Source organism: Phocoena phocoena, chromosome 7 (genome assembly GCF_963924675.1).
Source record: "Phocoena phocoena chromosome 7, mPhoPho1.1, whole genome shotgun sequence".
NCBI classification, from domain to species: Eukaryota; Metazoa; Chordata; class Mammalia; order Artiodactyla; family Phocoenidae; genus Phocoena; species Phocoena phocoena.
Genome location: NC_089225.1, coordinates 38,907,426 through 38,926,319, shown reverse-complemented (window position 1 = coordinate 38,926,319; position 18,894 = coordinate 38,907,426). Strand labels below are relative to the sequence as shown.

Genomic DNA, 18,894 nt, shown 5'->3' with positions numbered 1-18,894 from the left:
GTAATTCAATGTAATGGCCTTGCTGTTGACATAGAAATTCAACATGTTTCCATGAAGGTCCAGTAGAAACAGAGTTTATAAAACAATTTATAACATTTCATAATGAAGTTATTTTATAAGGCATTTACATTGTCCCTTTTTCCACATTATAAGAAAAAAATAAAAATAGCCCCCCCTCCCAAACTAATCCTGTGACATGATAGCAATAATTTTGTTTTTAAAAAGGAAACACAGTTTGTTTTTCAAGTTGTTCTGATGTTTAATAACAGTTTGCTGTTATTTATTCTATGTGCTTTTTAATCAGATACAAATTTTAGTAGGGAAATAAGCAAACATTCCTAAAAATGAATTATAAACAACTGTGTTTTAGAATACTAAAAGGATTTTAAAACTTTCAATTCAACAAAGTTAATATTTTTTCCTAATTGAAATAATGGAAAAGCATAAGTGTAGACACTTTCATGGCTTAGGGGAAATGGTCTTCATGCCCCCAGAGTCATGTTCCTTAGCAGCCATTGTTGAGATCTGCTTCCACTACAGTCCTGCATGGTAGGCACCATTTTATCTTCTTCAGAAGGTTCATCTAGACATTGATTACTGTTAACATGTCTCAAGGTGAGTCTCTGTAAAAGATAACCAATAATCAGTGCAACATATTTTATCTTAAACTTCACTAGCACATCAGATTAAATCTGCTCTTTAAAAAGTCCTTTTTTTTTTTCTTGGTATAAACATTGCGATGTGTTTGTAAGAGGAACTGTGCACAGGTGGCTCTGAATTAATTATTATACAACTTTCACTGTTATGGTTTTATCATTGTCTAATGCACCTTTGTTTGCAGATGGTTAAAGAAATTGGCCGACATTTATCATGCGTTGCCAAGAATTCAGGCTCCTTTGCAAAAAGCCCATTTGTGAGTTTAGAGTTCAGTTGAGGAGTGCAAATATTAAAAAGCTTTTACAGAATCTTAGTTTTCTTGGGCATGTGTTACTTAGTAACCATTTGGCAAATATGAAAAGAGATGTCACAGCTGTGACCCAGATGAACAAAACTGCTGGAGATGTTCCCTTTTCAAAATACTATACAAGCCATAGTATCTGTGACTGTGAGACATTCATTGTAGAAGAGTAATTACCATAGCAACAAAGATCTATCTTACTTGATGGTGTGCTCACCATATTTAGTTTGCATTTTTAAGGATCTTAAAAAATACCAGCATCAAATAAAAACAGATGTGATGGACATATTTTAAAAATATTATACCTATATATATTTTCATAACAGTATTAATAAGCATCCTCTCAGTACCCAAATGCTGAAATGTAATTCCAATAATTGCACCAGGTTAACCAGTCTTCTCTTTTGAGTTCACATTTACATTTTGAAGTCATATTTTTGGACTTTTCAGATATATATTTTAAGTCCACATGGTTTTATATACTAACTTATGCACTAATTGTATACATTATCATATACAGTTCTGCTTAGTTTCATGGGCAATGCCTAGAACCATACTACACGAAAAACTCCCCAGCCAGAAGAGACGTGTTTGAATATGGGAGGTGATTTGGAGATATATCTTGAAAAAAGTATCCATATATTATACTCTTGTTGCAAATTACCAAAATTAAAGGTAGACAAATACTTTTTTTTGGGGGGGTGGGCTCTTGATATTATATTGAAAGTCAGAAGATAAAAAATGCAGGGGGTATGCAAAAAAATGGTGGTGAAACACTGCCTAGACACTTATAATTTGTTTTGGATTAGGACTACAAACACCCCGAACTGCGCTGTCCTGAGAAAAGATAGAATGGAAAATAGGCTTGTGGTAAAGGATGCTTAATAGACAACAAACAGGAAATTAAAAGAGCAAGACTATTAGATGTGAAGAAGATTTGAAGATTTAGGCCTTTGTTGTTGCTCTTTTCAGTACATGGAATCAAGCCATTTATACTGAAAAATGGACAAAAGAAGAAATGGCCAAAGATAGGCAAGAAGATAGTTGATTTATGCTTATGATGCCAGAAATTATTTTGTTCATTTATGAACCAAAAGCCAACTTGGAAAAAGATACAAAAGAAAACAAGCATTTTTTTCTAGAAAGTTCTAGTTAAAAAATCAGAGTGTTCATTTTTGTTACGTACCTGAGGTCCTTTGTGTATATATGTCCTTTTCCAAAAAAGCCACTTACCCTTGTTTGCTTCTATTAGATCCTTTTAAAAAACACGTATATGACTTTAAGGATTAGATTGAATATGTGTTGTCAATTACATATGTGATAGTTTCTAAAATATTCTTTCTAAAAAATGCATAAATATTTTCTTTGAAGGAATTCATTAGTAGTCAAAAGCCACTGCTGTTAAGATAACCAACCAAGGAAAATACTCTCCTTTTCAGTGTAGTGGAGTAGAAAGATCAGACACTTTAGGGTTAGATAGCCATAAGTGTGAATTTCTTCTTCCCAAGTTACTAGCCATGAAAATTTGGGCAAGCTACCAAATCATTCTGAGGACATACTTTGTCAGATGCTTAATTGTACTTACTAATATGTAAAAATGCTCTTTCCCTTACTGCTTAAAAAATTTGACCTTTAGTCAGCTATCTGTGATCACTTGCAACCTAAGGGTAAAATTGTTAACTATGTTTATAGGCATCAATGACTTACAGTAAAAATGACCTCTGATTGATTAACTGCATCTGCATCTGATAAACTGCATTATAATAGGAAGGCAAATAGTGGGCCTCTTTAAGTGCAAAAGACTTGTAATTTTGTGAGACTAAATAGTTAAATCTGAGATGACCACTTGGTGGGCATTGCACCTACCAGGTATGGTTTCTTGGAAAACAAACTAAGATAATATATGCAAATTGCCTTGTGCAAAAGGTCTGGATTTTTTCAGCTTTTCAATGTATGTTTGGAATGCCCTGTCTCAAATGTAAGTCTAATCTAAACAACATCCCTCTTCCCCCTCCTCTCCATACTTCCATTCTCGGCCTTGTCACAAGTATCCCAAGCTCAATTGTGTCCTCTACTAACAACCTTTAACTGATTCATCTGAACCAGAATAACTCCCTAACTTCCTATGTGTTCTCATAGAAAGGTATTGGACAATATAATAGCTTTTATTTACAGGACAATAATCCCCTTAAGATCAAGAACTAGGACAGGTACTTATTGGACTTGAACTGAATAATAATTCATTTTACTGTCTACTGCGAAGATACTCACAAATCATACAAGTCAGAAAAGTACAATTTTTAAAAGCTTTTATTATTATAATTATGTCATTTAACCAGCCACAAAGAAATGCTCAGAAATAATTTACTTCATAAAGTTATTGAAAATTACATCTTAGTCTTCAATAATGCATTTGCTTTAAGTTTCAGGTTAAAATAGTAAATTTTAGAAAGGATATGTTCTATCTGCACACAAAGTGTCTGAATAAAAATTAACAATTTAATAATTTCAGTGTTCCAAAAACAATTTTTGGGCTATGTTAGTTTTTTTTTATTGGTTTTTTCAGCTCTGTTACAAAATCTATTGTCATATAGACATGGCTATAGTTAGAGCTAATATGTCATAATGTATTTCATCAGTTATACTTATGCATATGTATATTTGAAATAAAGAAAATACCTATAAATAATAATACACAAATACCTATTAATAAATAATAGACAAACCTATTAATAATAGACAAACACCACTTAATATATGCAGCCTCCAAATTAATAAGCAGCTAAGAAGTAACAGACAGAAAAATAACTCCACGGAGAAATAGCACATAAAGATTTTTTTAAACCACATTTTAAAGAAATAAGTTTAGATTTCAGTACCAAAACATAAGAAAAACACTAAAATAAATTTAATAAAGTCTGCAACACAAACCTCCAAAATTATTTGAGAAAGTAATCAGTAGAATTCTTAAAAATATTTCTAAAAATTTCCTTTCTTGTATAGTTTCTTAGATGCCATTTTTGCAAAGGGTTATGATTACATATTTCCACAGTGGGCTGTTGGGAGCCATCAGCTACTTTGCTTACTGAGAGACAGGACTGGGTGAGTATGTGAAGAAGAGTGTGGGTCTGTTTGACAAAGAAAATAATGAGTAATGACAAAATCTAGTACAAAGGCAGTAATAAATCAATCATTCTCAGCAACATACAATTTCTACTGGATAAGCACTGAAAGCACACGTCACAATAATTGCATCCATGGAGCTGTGAGCCCACATCCCTTTAGCTGACTTTCATGTCAACTGTATTCAGTAGGAGTAACTGAAGATAAGACTGAGAACACAGAGAAGAGCCTGAGACCAAATGATGAAACATTTGGGGCAAAAGTTTATTTTGGATAGAAAAGGTTATATTCTTAGTGTTCATTCCAGCAATAACATGCTGTTAGCATTAAATGAGTTATTTTGTGAGTGCATATTCAAAACCGTTGATTAGTCCAGTGAGTTTTTGATTATGGTCTTTGGCTCCCTCATTCCTTTGCCCTAAGCTTGAGTGGATGCCAGGGAAGAATCTAGGGGATAATTTAGCTTTAGGGCTTGGCTTTACTTTGTACAATATGGTACTCAAGTTATTTCCACTGTGTTTTCACAGGGCTAACCTGGTGGCATTAAAAGTGTTCCACATATGCATTGGTGCATTCATCTAAATGTCAATTAGAAAGTTAATGAAGGGAGGAAAAAGAAAATGATTAACTCCATTTGGGCTGTTAATTTGACATAATTCTCCTAATTAATTTGTAATTAATTTATTTGTCTGTTTCTTGTTTTCCATCTATTTCCTCCACAGGAACATAAGCTCCAGGAATGCCAGGGACCATGACTCTCTACATCATGAAGTCCAGTGCCTGCTCACATGAGGTACTCTATAAGTTTGTTGATTGAAATATTTAGTGGAAGACCAATGCAGAAAATAAATTCTGATAAAATTAAACTACATCTCTTGGGCAGCTTACTGGATACAAATCATTGGATTTTTCCATTTCAAGGACTTACTTTCTACAGTCAAATGGTAGATAAATGATTTACAAAGATAGGAAAGGTAACATTATCATATATAATAAATTTTATTTGTGAAATGATACTGTTCATATAGTTGATTTGTTAAGGAGACTAGTTTTGGGGGCTTTTTATGAAATCAAGCTTGCCTTTCCTATCTATACTGTTTAAAATTTCTGGGTTTGATAATCCTCTACTCTTAGTGATTTTTGCAATGAACATTTTTTTGGTAAATGTCATGTTAACATCAAAGACCACAGTGTTAGTGAGTATGAATTTCATGTGTTATTAAAAAGAAAAATGAATTATAAAGTTTTCCTTGGTTTAAAACAAAAATAACTTGATTTTACTTATACTCAGGAAATGTACCTCCAGAATATGAATACAATATAAACTTTTCCATAAAAAATATATTTGTTGAAAAAAATATATATTTGTAATATTTTCCCCCAAAATGTTTATCACATGAATGACAATGAAACAAACTCAAAGAAATTTCACTCTAGGTACTTCTGAAAAACCATAAACCAGAAGAAATTAGAAATCTGAAACAACCCCTTTGAGATAAAAAATTATTTTTCATTTTTAAAAACCCACAAAAACATTTAGTGCTTTCATTTGTTTGGGAAAAAAAAAGTATAGTTTTTTTTTTTTCCTGAGTATTCTGTTTAGAAGAGATACCAATTGTTAATATTTTATTGGTTTTCTAGTAATTTTAATCCCTTATGCAAATTTATGTAATTGAGCTCATCTAGTTAAATAGACTTCACTTTATATTGTGGGCATCATTCTTATAATTAAATATTTTAAAAACCTAAAAAATAATTTCTACAAAGGAGACTTGCCAAAAATCATTTAACTTTTCCGTTGACCGGGTTGGGGGATAGCCAATTTGGAACTACTATAAATAATGCTGTGATAAACATCTCTGAACATCTCTCTCCACATCTATAATCATTTCTTTAATGATTCTTAGACGTGAAATCACAAGATCAAAAGGTATGAACATTTTAATACATAGTAGTAAATTTTAAAAAAATCTGTAATAATTATTTTGCAATAATAGCAACAGCAGTTTTCTTGTGATTACTCTATTCCAGAATACAGTATTTGTGTCATTTTCACTGCATCTGCATCAGTATTGTGTGTTGCCACTATAAACATTTCTTGACATATGGACAGGATAAATAAAGAAATGGATAAAAGAACACATATGAAATGACTTTTTTTTTTACAGTTATTTAATGGCTTTTTAGTTATTTAAATACCTTTTTTTTCCATTTTCATTGGTTAATTTATATATCTCCTATGCTGTGTTCAAGACCTTGGATATTTTTATATTGGATATTGGATTTTTTTATAGTGGATATTTATATATATATAAAAATGTAAATAAATATATTGTATATTTATATATTTTCTTTTAAATGCTTTTTTTTAAGCATACCAGCCCTTTGTCATATTTGTTACAAATGCCTCTCGCAACTGTAGGAAACTGTCATATTAACTCAGTTTTGAAGGCAGTGTGACATACAGGCTGACATGCAGCATACTGCCAAATATCATTTTCTATAGCATTTTTTAAAATATTGACTAGGAAACAGGACAATATGAACCCTATGCTGCTATTGGTTTCTCTTTATAACATAGCATTACTTAATTGTTCTCTATTGAAATATAAAGCATTAGTATTTCCTGGGATTTTACAAAATTTCAATCATACTATTTTAAGATGCATAAGAGAAAAGTTAATGCTTCCTGCCTTTAAACATATTTTTGCTATCTGAAACAAGATGTGTCATGGAGTATCTCTAAATCTACCCTTTTTTTTGGCAGTACGTGGGCCTCTCACTGTTGTGGCCTCTCCCGTTGCACAGCACAGGCTCTGGACGCACAGGCTCAGCGGCCATGGCTCCCAGCCACTCCACGGCATGTGGGATCTTCCTAGACCGGGGCACGAACTCATGTCCCCTGCATCGGCAGGCGGACTGTCAACCACTGTGCCACCAGGGAAGCCCTAAATCTACCCTTTTAAAGATACAATTACTACTGAAAGCCAACTGGAATTAGGCTAGGGAAACAATTTTGGTGACAAAATAAGGATCATAAAATTATAAAATTAGGTCATACCTTTGGGTGAAAAAGCACGAAGTAAAAAAATTGATATTTTAATGAACAGACAGAAGTGACTGTATGGTTGATTGAAGAACCAGTCATACAGGTCTCAGTTTAAAAGATGCCATACGAAAAGTTTAAAATGAAACTTGGTCAATTTTATTACATATAATCATAAAGAATGAATTTGGACTGTTATAGGTATTTAATAGCAAAAACAGGATTTCCCCTATTGATCAAGTACAGAATAACAATTATTTAAATATTAATATAATAAAGTTCTTATTTAAAATTTTAAGTATGATCTTCTGACAAGGTGATCTGTGCACTTGTTAGAATATGAGTATTAAAAACAATAAGTGTACAGGTGTAGGTATTTAACAAACAAGAACTAAAAGCGTAATACTAAACTACTGAAATTCCTATTTACTAATTGTTTCTACATAAGAAATCACAGCTCTGGGTCAGTGGGACTATGGAAATATAATACTTGTCTGATATACACAGCCTTCAAAAGGTAAATCAAGCCACTATTTTTGTTAGGAATCCTACTCAGGGAAATGGCTGGGTTGGCAATTATAGATGACTTACCTTGAAATTATATTCCCATTTACCTGCTTTCTGATAAAGTGAAATAAAAGAGGAGGTATTAAGTAAAATCTAAATACAAGCTTCTGTGATTTCAGTGAATATAAATCCCATATATTTTACCTACTGAAAAAAAATTCCTGATATTGTGTCTCTGAGAAACATTTGACACAGATGGATATCAAATTCATAACAAGCATTTTCTCAGTCAACTTGCTCAGTCACATGAAAAACAAGACTTATTTTTAGCATCATATTTTGCTTCCTTGTTTTTCTTTGTTGCATAGTGTTTGTTGAGCATAAGTGTTCTGTTCTAAAATTAGATTCTCACACTGTATGTAGCCGCCTGAATGTTCAAAAAGAAATGTGATTATGTGCACTTATTGCAGGAAAATACAGATTTCAAATGGATTGGAACCCAATTGCAATGAAATAGAATAATATAAGACAACTTGAATACAAGAGAATGGATGGATGGCAGACCTTTATAACAGTAATCTTTAAAATATTTCAGTGAGATTAAATATAGGTTGTTTTTCCTTTTGTTTTAACTTTGTGGCATTGGGCTTTCACAGCACCAAAGTGTTCAAGGAATTTTTTCAAGAGATTCTAGACCAGGTGGGGATTTTCCAGTTTTGCTAATGATGCTCAGGTTGCCCCCAAAATGAACATATTTGGCCAGGTATAAAGTGATACTGAATTAAATGCATGGTTGTATTGTTTAAGAAATACTTAGGAAAGTGGGAAACTCCATATTTCAAATCAGAATTGGCCAAAGACATGTATTTATTACCAACAAGTTCTTAGTTTCATTCAAATGAAAGGTGAAACAATTAGATATTAATTATATTATGAATACATGTGGCTAAAATTCGTAAGCAATCAGACCATACTGACAAAGTAGTTTTATGACTGCCTGTTTATCTAAATAGACAAAATTTATTGCAGTACATCTTTCCAGTTATTAAGGAAAGGAGAAATTCTGTGTGAATACAATTTGGTACCACAAATAATTGATAATATTTAACCATTTCTTTCATTTGTAATACTGTACATTTAACTTATCAAATTGAGATAGGCTGGGACCTGGGACCCTTTGCTGCAGTGCTTGCACCTGGACAAACATCTGAGCTACAAATTACAAAGAAACTATATAGGGCTAAAAAACTGTGCATGCACAGGTGGGGCAAATTATGGACAAAAAGATACAAAAAGACCAAAAAAACCCCCAACTGCCACTTCTGAAGAGCGGGGAGCAAAAGCAGGGTACTGTGCATAACACCACCAAAGGGGTGGGAAAAACACCTAAGCCACCCCTCTGGCCCAACCCCTGAACACACCCCTACCCTCACCCCATGTAAGGAACAAGCTCACACCCCCCACCCCGCACCTTGGGGGAGCGAGCAAGGGAACCTTTTCACTCCTGTGGCCTTTCCAAGGTGGGGGGTGGCACGAGCTGGTGTGTGCAGGGGGCATGGGCAGTACCCTGTCTTTGCTCCCGGCTCTTTAGAAGTGGCAGTTGGGTTTTTCGGTCTTTTTGTATTTTTTTGTCCATAATTTGCCCCAGCTGCGCATGCACACAGTTATTTTTAGTCCCTTTTAGTTTCTTTGTAATTTGTAGCTTGAGGAGACATTTGTCCAGGTGCAAGCATTGCAGCACTGCAGCAAAGGGTCCCAGGTCCCGCCTGTCTAAAGATCATCAATCATCATTTGAAAGCATCCAATTATATTTAGTTTTTCAGTGACCTCAGGAAGTAAGGTAGTGTAGTGGAAAGATTGCTGGAATTAGTGCCAGAAACCTGGGCTGTGCAGATGTAGACAAGGAATTTAAACACACTAATCACTACTTGATTGATAATGAAAAATACAAATAATATCTTACAGAACTGTTGTAAGAATTGCATGAGAAAACAGAATTAAAGACATTCAGTAAACTTTATTTCCTTCTCTTTTCTCCCCCCACTCAAGAAGTAAACAAACCAAAGCAGCTGGATAGATTCCATGTTTTGAGGCTTTATGATACCATTAGGGGAACCACTGACTGAAACTGCACCCTGGCCAGGCCCCATAGTAACTACTTGCATGAGTTATCTTAACAGCAGGAGGTCCTGGTAAGGAACATGGAACTAACAAGCCACCACCAACCGGAAGAATTCAGGAAAGGTCAAGTGGAGACAGGAGACGCCAGTCCATATGTCCTTCCAGAATCCTTCTCGCTGGAATCTATCTTGGCTGAGTGATGCGCATACCACCAGGAAGAACCCTGAGTCAGAATGTTTGGCCAGAGACAACCAGAAACTAATCCCATCACTGTAAAATCTGAGACTGTGCGCCACCTGGCAGAGCAGTCCTCCTGGATTCCCTTACCCTCCTGCTCTCCACCCAGGTGCCCCTTCTTGATAAAGTCTCTTGCTTTGTCAGCACATGTGTCTCCTCGGACAATTCATTTCCGAGTGTTAGACGAGAACCCACTCTCGGGCCCTGGAAGGGGTCCCCCTTCCTGCAACAAATGGCGATTTTGGTGGGACCTCTTCTTTGCTATGACTGACATCTTGACCACTCAGGGTACGCGGGGACCAGCTCACCTGCCGAGGGACCAGACCCAGTGGCCGCAACCGGGACCCTTTTTTCCATGGTCTCCTGATGTGGATGACTGGCCAGAGTGCCCCAACTGGGTAAGGAACAAGAGATTGTATTGATCTCTTTCCCCTTCCCTCTCTTTCCTCTTTTCAACCCCTCCTATCCTACCCTTTTTTCTTCTGTCCTGATCCTCTACGTAGGAGTCTGCTTGAAGGCCCTCAGCCTGAACTGAGGGTCGGAGCCTGATCACCTCTGGTGGGCAGAGAACTCGAATTCTGGTTCTGGTCTGGTCTCTTGTTTCTGGTAGGGTTGAGTTCCCGTCCTCCCCTCCTAGAAGCCCAGGGAAAGGTCCCATGACACCTGGGTGTCTGCAGGTGGCAGGAGACATCCATAAGGCCACCCCTTTTGTCCCCCTTCCTTCCCCTCTTCCTGCAGCCTGGCCTCCTTTCCTTCCTTTGAGATTTTTGAAGACCTGAGATATTTCCATTTACTCTGTTAGTACTCGGATCTGAAGTTCTGTGTCTCTATAGGAGGTTTTCTGAGAGACTGCAATCTTGTACTTAAGCAAGTGTGTGATTAGGATGGCCAGGCCTGTTTGTGTTCTGTGTTGTGATTTGTGATGGCCATTCTGCCTTGTGAAATGGGAATATGTGTGGCCACCATATTGTTTAGACTCCAGAGAAAGTTGGTTTAGGTAAAACTCTTGAAAACTGGTTTTTTTTGCATATACAGTTAGTAAAAACAAACTTGATCAAACGTCTTTTCAGAATTTTGACCCTAAGGGAACAAGTCCTACTAGGAGAACATGATTTTTCTCTCCCTGTGCCTTGAGACCAGGGCTCTCAGGAACCCTTATCTACACCATCTCTAACTCCTGCAACTGAGAGGAAAATGGGAAGAAGCCTTTAAAAATTTTACTTATTCCAACTGTTATTTATAAACTAGTGAATTTTATATTGTGATACCTGATTTATGACTAAGTTTAGAAAATGAAGCTAAATCTTTCATTGTGTCTGTCTGGATATTTGTATGTCTCAGTATGTGTCTTTGTCTTTGGATAATATTGCTGAGGTTAATTTGTAAATGAGCTCTGTTCAACTGACTTAAAGAAAAGTAAATGAATTTTGGGTTCACGTGAACTGGGAAATATTCAGTATTAAATTAATATCTGGTATTAATGTATAAGTTTGTCAATCTAATTGATATAGACATGTCTTTAGAGTTATCAACATTAAGTGTAATACTTTTATTGCACCTAGGTTTAATATAAGCTAAATAAAATCTTGTTATATCTGTTACAAAATTGCCAGCAAAAAGCAAATCAAAACAAAATTCAATGTAAAGAAACTTTTAAGGAAAGAAAATGTAAATGAGATAAGAGCTTTTAGATAAACTCTATTAAGAATAATTATGCTTTAGGAATGTCTGTCTAAAATAGTCTCTCCAGATTCTGGTAACTTGAAATTCTAGAGTTGTGCTAAATTAAGTGATGGAAGGTTATTGAATAGCTAGGTCATTCCCAAATAAGATACCGAAACATTAATTACTGAACATTGGCTTCCTTTTGCAGAGAAACAAAAGGTATTTAGGACTGTTAATAAATATGTTTGGTGCCACACTGAGATATTTTCTATAAGAAAGCACATTTTTCAAGAAATTATTTGGGTTTATGTTTACCAATCTACAGAGTGCTGATATAAAGGACAGTCCATGGTTGCTTAAAGAAAGTAGGGTGTGTGTTTTCAGTAAAAAAGGTAGGCATGGAATTGCATTTTATTAAGGGAAAAGGAAGTAAGTCTGACTTACAGGTGGCTGTTTCTGAATGGAAAAATAAAGTGATGGATACAGAAAGTGATAAAAAGTTTTGTGGAAAGTGGGCCCCAAGAAAAGAGTTTTGTGCATGGTCAGGACTGACTGAGTTTAAAATAAATTTGACTGAGTAAATGAATTTTAAAAGTAAGCTGGTGCAAAACTTGAATTTGCCTTTTCTCTCTGTTAAGAGGACAAGTTTTCTTAAAATGTTGAACTGCCCTTGATAACAGATTTTAAGTTTCTTTACCTTTTGAGTGATCTGTTCTGTATTTGCCTTTGAAATCTTTTATTGTTACTTTGGCTAAGTGAATAACTATTGTTTCACAGTGACCTATGATATTATCTGACTGTTTTAAACCCTCTTGAATTTTTTTGACAAAAGTTCCTAAATCAAATTCTAATGAAGTCCTTTTGACCTCTAGCTAACTTTGGGATGCTTCAAAGGGCTCCTGAAACATCCCAAAGAGAGAAGTAAACTAATTAGTTTCATTTGGTACATTAAATTACGTGGGAACTTAATCTTCTTAGGTTATATTGTGTGGTACATGTTACTAATATAGATATAGAGATTATATGGAATTCCTAAAAATCTGATATGTCCTGGTAAAATGTTATCAGTCATAATTCTAGTTATTATCTGAAAGTGTACGTCACAGCAGTAACCAAGTTACTTTGTCAGTTGCATTGTAAACAGATTTAAACGTACCTCCTGAAGTCTTGTCATTATAGACAGATATGTTTTCATTCTGATGCCTTTGCAAAAATGCTTCCTCTTCAAGAAGATTTATAGAAAGGACTTTTGGATAAATACAAGTTTCTGACTTTCAGACCATAATGCTGAACTGGGTAAGAAATTGAAGAATTCTAATGGGAAACCTGATGGCTTCTAAAGCTGTTAACAAAAAGGATTAGTTACACAGGACTGAGTGAACTGGTGAATATGGTTGTAATTTTCATGGTTTCTATCTGAAAAATTACTGCTTTAAATCTGTGTTTTCCAGGTATAAGGAAAACCTTCCCCTTACACTAATTATGACTACAGTAATTTGGTAAATTATGCCTTTGTAAGCAGAATTGAAACATTTATCTTTTCTCTCTATCTGCTCCTTCAAGAGTGAAAGCCCTTAGGTTCCCAGCAGCTTTATCAGATAAATTAGGAAGGCTACCTCAATAACAGGTACAGAAATCTCAAGGTATTTTGGGGACCTTGAAAAGGAAGGCATTCACCTAGATCTGTTAGGCAAAATCTGTGATAAGCCCTTGGTGTGACTTTCCTAGCCCTGAGAGGACTTTTAAAAGTTCAGGCTGAGACTCCTTATAAAAGTTTTAGCAAGCAAAAAACCCATATGATCAATTACAGTTATATAAATCATCAGGCCAAGTTTATTGAGACCAAACTTATTTTGCAAACAGACTAGTCTTAATTTGATTATATTTGGTAAAAACGAGGGTAATTTTAGAGAGAAAAAGATTATGTTTCAGTGAATATTAAATTCCAGTTTTGTTAATGGCGGTCTATTATTTACTAAGACTCACCTCCCAGATAGTTCCTTGCTGTTACGTTATATTAATGTAAAGTTTAATTGAAGGACACTCTAAGTTTGTTTCTGAAGCTTATCTCAGTAATCTATCTTTGGATGAAGATCAGATGCCCCACAACTAGCAACCAGGGGATTATGCATGCTGGAAAAGGCATAATTGAAAGGACTATCTCCAACATGGACCAAGGGCCCTTATCAGGTACTCTTAACTAGCTCATGCACAGTGAAACTGAAGGGAATTGACTCTTGGATTAATTTCCACTTACAAAGGGCCCCTGTACCAGACTGGTCTATAGAGAGGACTGCTGACCTCAAACTCACCTTAGAACAATGCTCAAACAGAGGAGAAACTACATTCCTCCTAGGATGAGAAAAAGACAATATCAGAAATAGACAGCTAGCCCAAGATCCTGGACCTGACTTGTATGATCATTTATAATGTTTGCTTGATTCTTGGACCTGTGCATGTGAATCAGTTGCCTTTCTATCATAGGCATGATCCTATGCTAGTTTGAAAAATCAATCCAGTTGTTGGGCTTGTGGCCAGTTAACCTGTGTCTAGTACTTCTGGGTTACCTTGGTGGATTTCTCCACTCCAGGGCTCTAATTGGTTAGCTGTGAGGAAATTTACTTTAAAAAAAAAATTATAGTCATGTTCAGGTTACTATTGCTATTACTAGATGGAATCCCCTCACCTGGTCAATTAATAATGCCTGCTCTGACCCTGGCCATAAATACGAGTTTTCTTCTATTACTCAAGCTCAATCAGAGCAACAAGCAAAGTTTCAGCCAAGGAATAAAATCTCCCACAATTATGGGACAGATTTAAGTAGATAACACCAGGCTATGGTAATTTAAGGTAAAAAAGCTCCTCTCTGTTGGGAACAAATAAATCATACTAAGGATAATCAGTCTAGTAACACTAGGAAACTGCACTGGGTGCCTTATGGACAATGCCAATATATAATTTCCCTTAAAGACAGGGATTGGTACAGAACAGACTAAGTCAGATGACCTGCGATATACTGGGCTTCACCTGATGGAAGTTCTTGACTTATATTCCTACTTATGACCTCACTAATCTGCCAGCTATATTGTTTTTTATATTGCCTGTTTTACAACATTTTTGTTTCTTGTATTACCAAATGTGTGACTGAGCCTCTGATAAAATGATATGTAGTTCCATATGAGATCAATGATTATAATAGCGCAACTCTAGATACGGGACGAAGCAACAAGAGGGAATATTTTTCTGGACTGTAAGAGGCTAGTAAGACAGGTGGCCCAGAGATTTTTGGCTACTGTTAATAAGACCTAGTCCAGTAATAGCACACTGAGTGGCCTATCAGCGAAATCGTCACCAGACCTGGGGATGAGCATTGCCAGTACCGTGGGACAAAATAGTCATGAAACCCCCCCCAAACCATGGTCGAATTTACCAAATTTTTGACCATGAAGGGGCCCTGCTGACTGGAAACTGGCACTTGCCATCTGCTTCTGCAAGGATTAAGTCAATGGCCACTGTGGCCGCTGACCTTCAACACTCCCTGAAAGGAATTCAGGGTGGAGATCAGGAATGAGGCACTCTGTGCTCTGAGAAAAACTGACAGAACAGGGCTTTAGATAGTTAAATACTTTCAGGAGATTTTATGAGCCCAAATTCTTATATCTTCCCATATCTAGAGAAATACTAACATCATTAACGGTGACATCTGCTTTATTAAGGATAGTATTACAATTAAAAGTCAAAATGGAGTAGCTGTGGTTCAGATACCCAATGAAATAACTAGGTGACACTATGGGTGTGATTTCAGACAAGTCCTTGTATTGCTAAGAACTTGAGTTTTCTGAGCTGTCTCAGAATTGGTTGCTACCAGCCATCCTCAAAACAATGTCTGCTGGCAGCTGGTAACTGCAACCTTACTTTTTAAAGGTCTCCTCTTGTAACTATTACATTTTAGACAATGGAATTGTTTTAGATCATACATTAACAAAAAGGGACATGTATGGTGACCGGTAGCACCTGTTATCTATGTGTTAACACCACATTAAAAGTTAAAACCTACTTAGATAAAACTAGACAACTGGCTACATGGCTACAAGTCTCTCCAAAGTGCCTGGTCCAGACTGGGTTTCAGGCTTATTCTCCTGAAAAGAAATGAGATTTATTTTGCCTATTAAAATTCCAGTTGTCACTCTTCCAACTACTTCTAATTTGGTCTGTTACACAAAAATGGCAGATCCAGGGGCTGAGATTTGAATCATACAAGACTCAGATCCAGGACTTGGAACTCAGAAATATTTCCAATTCAATGTCTGTTTTCCAAATTGAGGCAGGACTATGCCCCATTTTAGCAGGAAGTGGCCAGAGCTGTCATCACCCAGTTTCCTGAATTAAAACTGATAGGACTCTGTGGGGCTCTGGAATACAAATCCTTTCCGTGTCCCCTGTTTCTTGTTTATAGGATATAGACTTCATTCAGCCTCCCAGACCTTCCCTGAGCTCCAAAGGGCAGATTCAAACAGTTGTTAATCAGGGAAGGGAGGGGATGCAAAAACAGGGGAGGAGCCGTCAAATGGTGTTACAGCCTTGGGGCAGGGTCCTGGTTCCTCCTAAGGAGTATGCATAAGAATATCTTTGAGTTTTTCTGCAGGAACTAAGGCCCCCACCCAGGTAGAGAGGATGGTAATTTCAGGCTGAGCACAAGGTTCCTGGAGACACCACCCTGTTACCTCACCACCAACCAATCAGAAGGAAGTCACACACCCTGCAGCTCTCACCCCAGATTTTGCCTTCCTTTTCTGGGCCTGGTGATGACCATCCTGTTAGACCTCCTGTTTGGCCCCTGTCTGTTTCATCTCCAACAGGATCCAAGAGTTTCAGGCTAAATTGTTACCACGAGGGTGAATGCTGGTTTTGGGCACAGAATACCTTGATTTAGATCAGGTGGAGAGAGACTTCTACTCTAATAGGACTATGCCTATTCTCAGCAGGAAGTAGTTACAGAAGAAAGAGACCTCTACCCCAATTCCCAAGAAGTATCTTGAGTATGAAGTCTCTCCGGGGGAGTTATTAGGGGAACCACTGACTGAAACCACCCACCCTGGCCAGGCCCAATAGGAACCACTTGTGTGAGTTATCTTAACAATAGGAGGTCCTGGTAAGGAACATAGAACTAACAAGCCGCCACCAACCGGAAGAATTCAGGAAAGGTCAAAAGGAGACAGGAGACACCAGTCCATATGTCCTCCCAGAATCCTTCTTGCTGTAATCCATCTTGGCTGAGCAATGCACTTGCCACCAGGAAGGACCCTGAGTCAGAATGATTGGCCAGAGACAACCCAGAAACTAATCCTATCACCATAAAACCTGAGACTGTGAGCCACATGGCAGAGCAGTCCTCCTGGGTTCCCTTACCCTCCTGCTCTCCACCCAGGTGCCCCTTCTCAGTAAAGTCTCTTGCTTTGTCAGCATGTGTGTCTCCTCAGACAATTCATTTCCGAGTGTTAGACGAGAGCCCACTCTCGGGCCCTGGAAGGGGTCCCCCTTCCTGTACCAATACTGTTTCAATTTTTCTCTGGATATTTGAACAGTTCTCCCATTTATGACTTGCTTTTTTAAGATTGAAAGGACTATGTGAGATAAGGTGTGGAATGTTTCAGTTGTTCACACTGTGAGATTCATAACTGTATTGATAACTAGCTTTCTTTGGTTACTTCATTAGGACCTAAATCCTGCCTCAGCCATGGGTGGTGTAATCTTTGTACTTTAGCTTCCTTCTAATAAAGGCTAAAAGGAGAGAATTGAAAGGTAAATTTCAGCTCTGTAATTCTGTGAACTCCTTATTCTGCTTTGAAAGTGCGCCACCTCAGGTTTCTCAAAGAAGAATTAATTGGCCCTTGATAGCCGTAGATAAAGAATTAAAAAAACAGCAAGTGCTATTTCTAGTTTCCACTGGTTGTAATATGAAACTAGAGCTGCTTGGCAATTACTCCCCTTTCTCATCTCAGCACCTCTCACCCTTATGCTCCATTTCCCTCCTCTCTCTCTCCTGGAAGCCTTGTCATTTTCTAAAACATATTTATGCTTTTTCCTAACTTTGCAATATTTTTCAGTAGTGCATATAAAAAGACTAAGAAAGATAAGCAGATGTTTGGCCACTGTCTAGATTTGTCCTTCCTAAACTCTTAACATGTACATAAATGACCTGGGGATTTTGCTAAAATACAGACTCTGACTTAGTGTGTCTAGGGTGGTCTCAGATTCCTGATTTCCAACAAGTTCCTAGGTGATGGCACTAGTCCTAGAATTACACTTTGGGTAGCAGTTGTTGAGACTTTTATAGACTTAAAGTGATCATAAACCTAAACTTAAAGAAAAGGTAATTATAAAAAATAATTATTGTATTTCAATTTCATTTAAAAAATCATGTCTTTCTGCTGACCTCTTCACAAATAAAATCAGTGTTTTCTTTCAAAGTTGAAATTTCCAGAAAGGCAGTGCATTATTTCTATAATCTATTCTCGTGTGTCTTCTCTACATTATGATTTCTACATTTTTTTATTTGGCAAAAAAATCTACATTATGATTTAAAATTTAGACAAGGTGAACATCACAATTCTGAATACCTAAACATATAGGAGAGTAAATTAAACTTATATAATTATTAAGATGATTGGATTATTTAAAAATAAACATTTCTCAACATTTATGACATAAGCTTTATCGTGTGTGTTTTAGAAATAATGTTTACATGCCACAGAACATAACAGTGCTCTAAAATACTGCAACAGAATAACTACTAGTTATCCAAAATAGTAAATTTACAAAAAACTATATCTTAGCTGAAGCTAGCTATTTTTTTCCACTTTCCTTGCAAAATCCCCTAATATTCAGTAATCTTGCTACTGGCTGATAAAAATATAAACAAATATATGGAATTACCAAAAATAGTTATTTCAAATATGCAGGAATTTGAATTATGACTATAGAAGCTGTTGTCACTTAAAAATTATAGAAAAGTTTAAAGATTAGATGTGGTATTCTGAAATTCTGTTTCATCTTATAAAAAATATGTATACTCATTTCCCTTTCCTTTTAATATATACTAGATTTCTTTGTTTTTTAGCACAAGCCCAGTAAAGTCCTTGTTTCCTAGTGAAAACTAAAGAGCAACAACAGCAACAACAACAAAAGTTTTTATTTTAAAACTTGCATTGTTTCTCCTTTATTTGTACATTTTTCT

General features: G+C 36.2%; 1 protein-coding gene across 1 annotated transcript in view; it reads right to left on the bottom strand.

Annotated features, from left to right (window-relative positions):
• Window positions 1-253: 253 nt before the first annotated feature.
• The window catches only part of GALNT13 (polypeptide N-acetylgalactosaminyltransferase 13), a 554,418-nt gene continuing 535,777 nt past the window's right edge, over window positions 254-18,894 (bottom strand). The window contains exon 13 of the mRNA XM_065880130.1: window positions 254-623. Within this exon, the coding sequence (XP_065736202.1) occupies window positions 483-623 (141 nt within the window). The 3' untranslated portion in view covers window positions 254-482. The remainder of the gene's footprint in view (window positions 624-18,894) is intronic.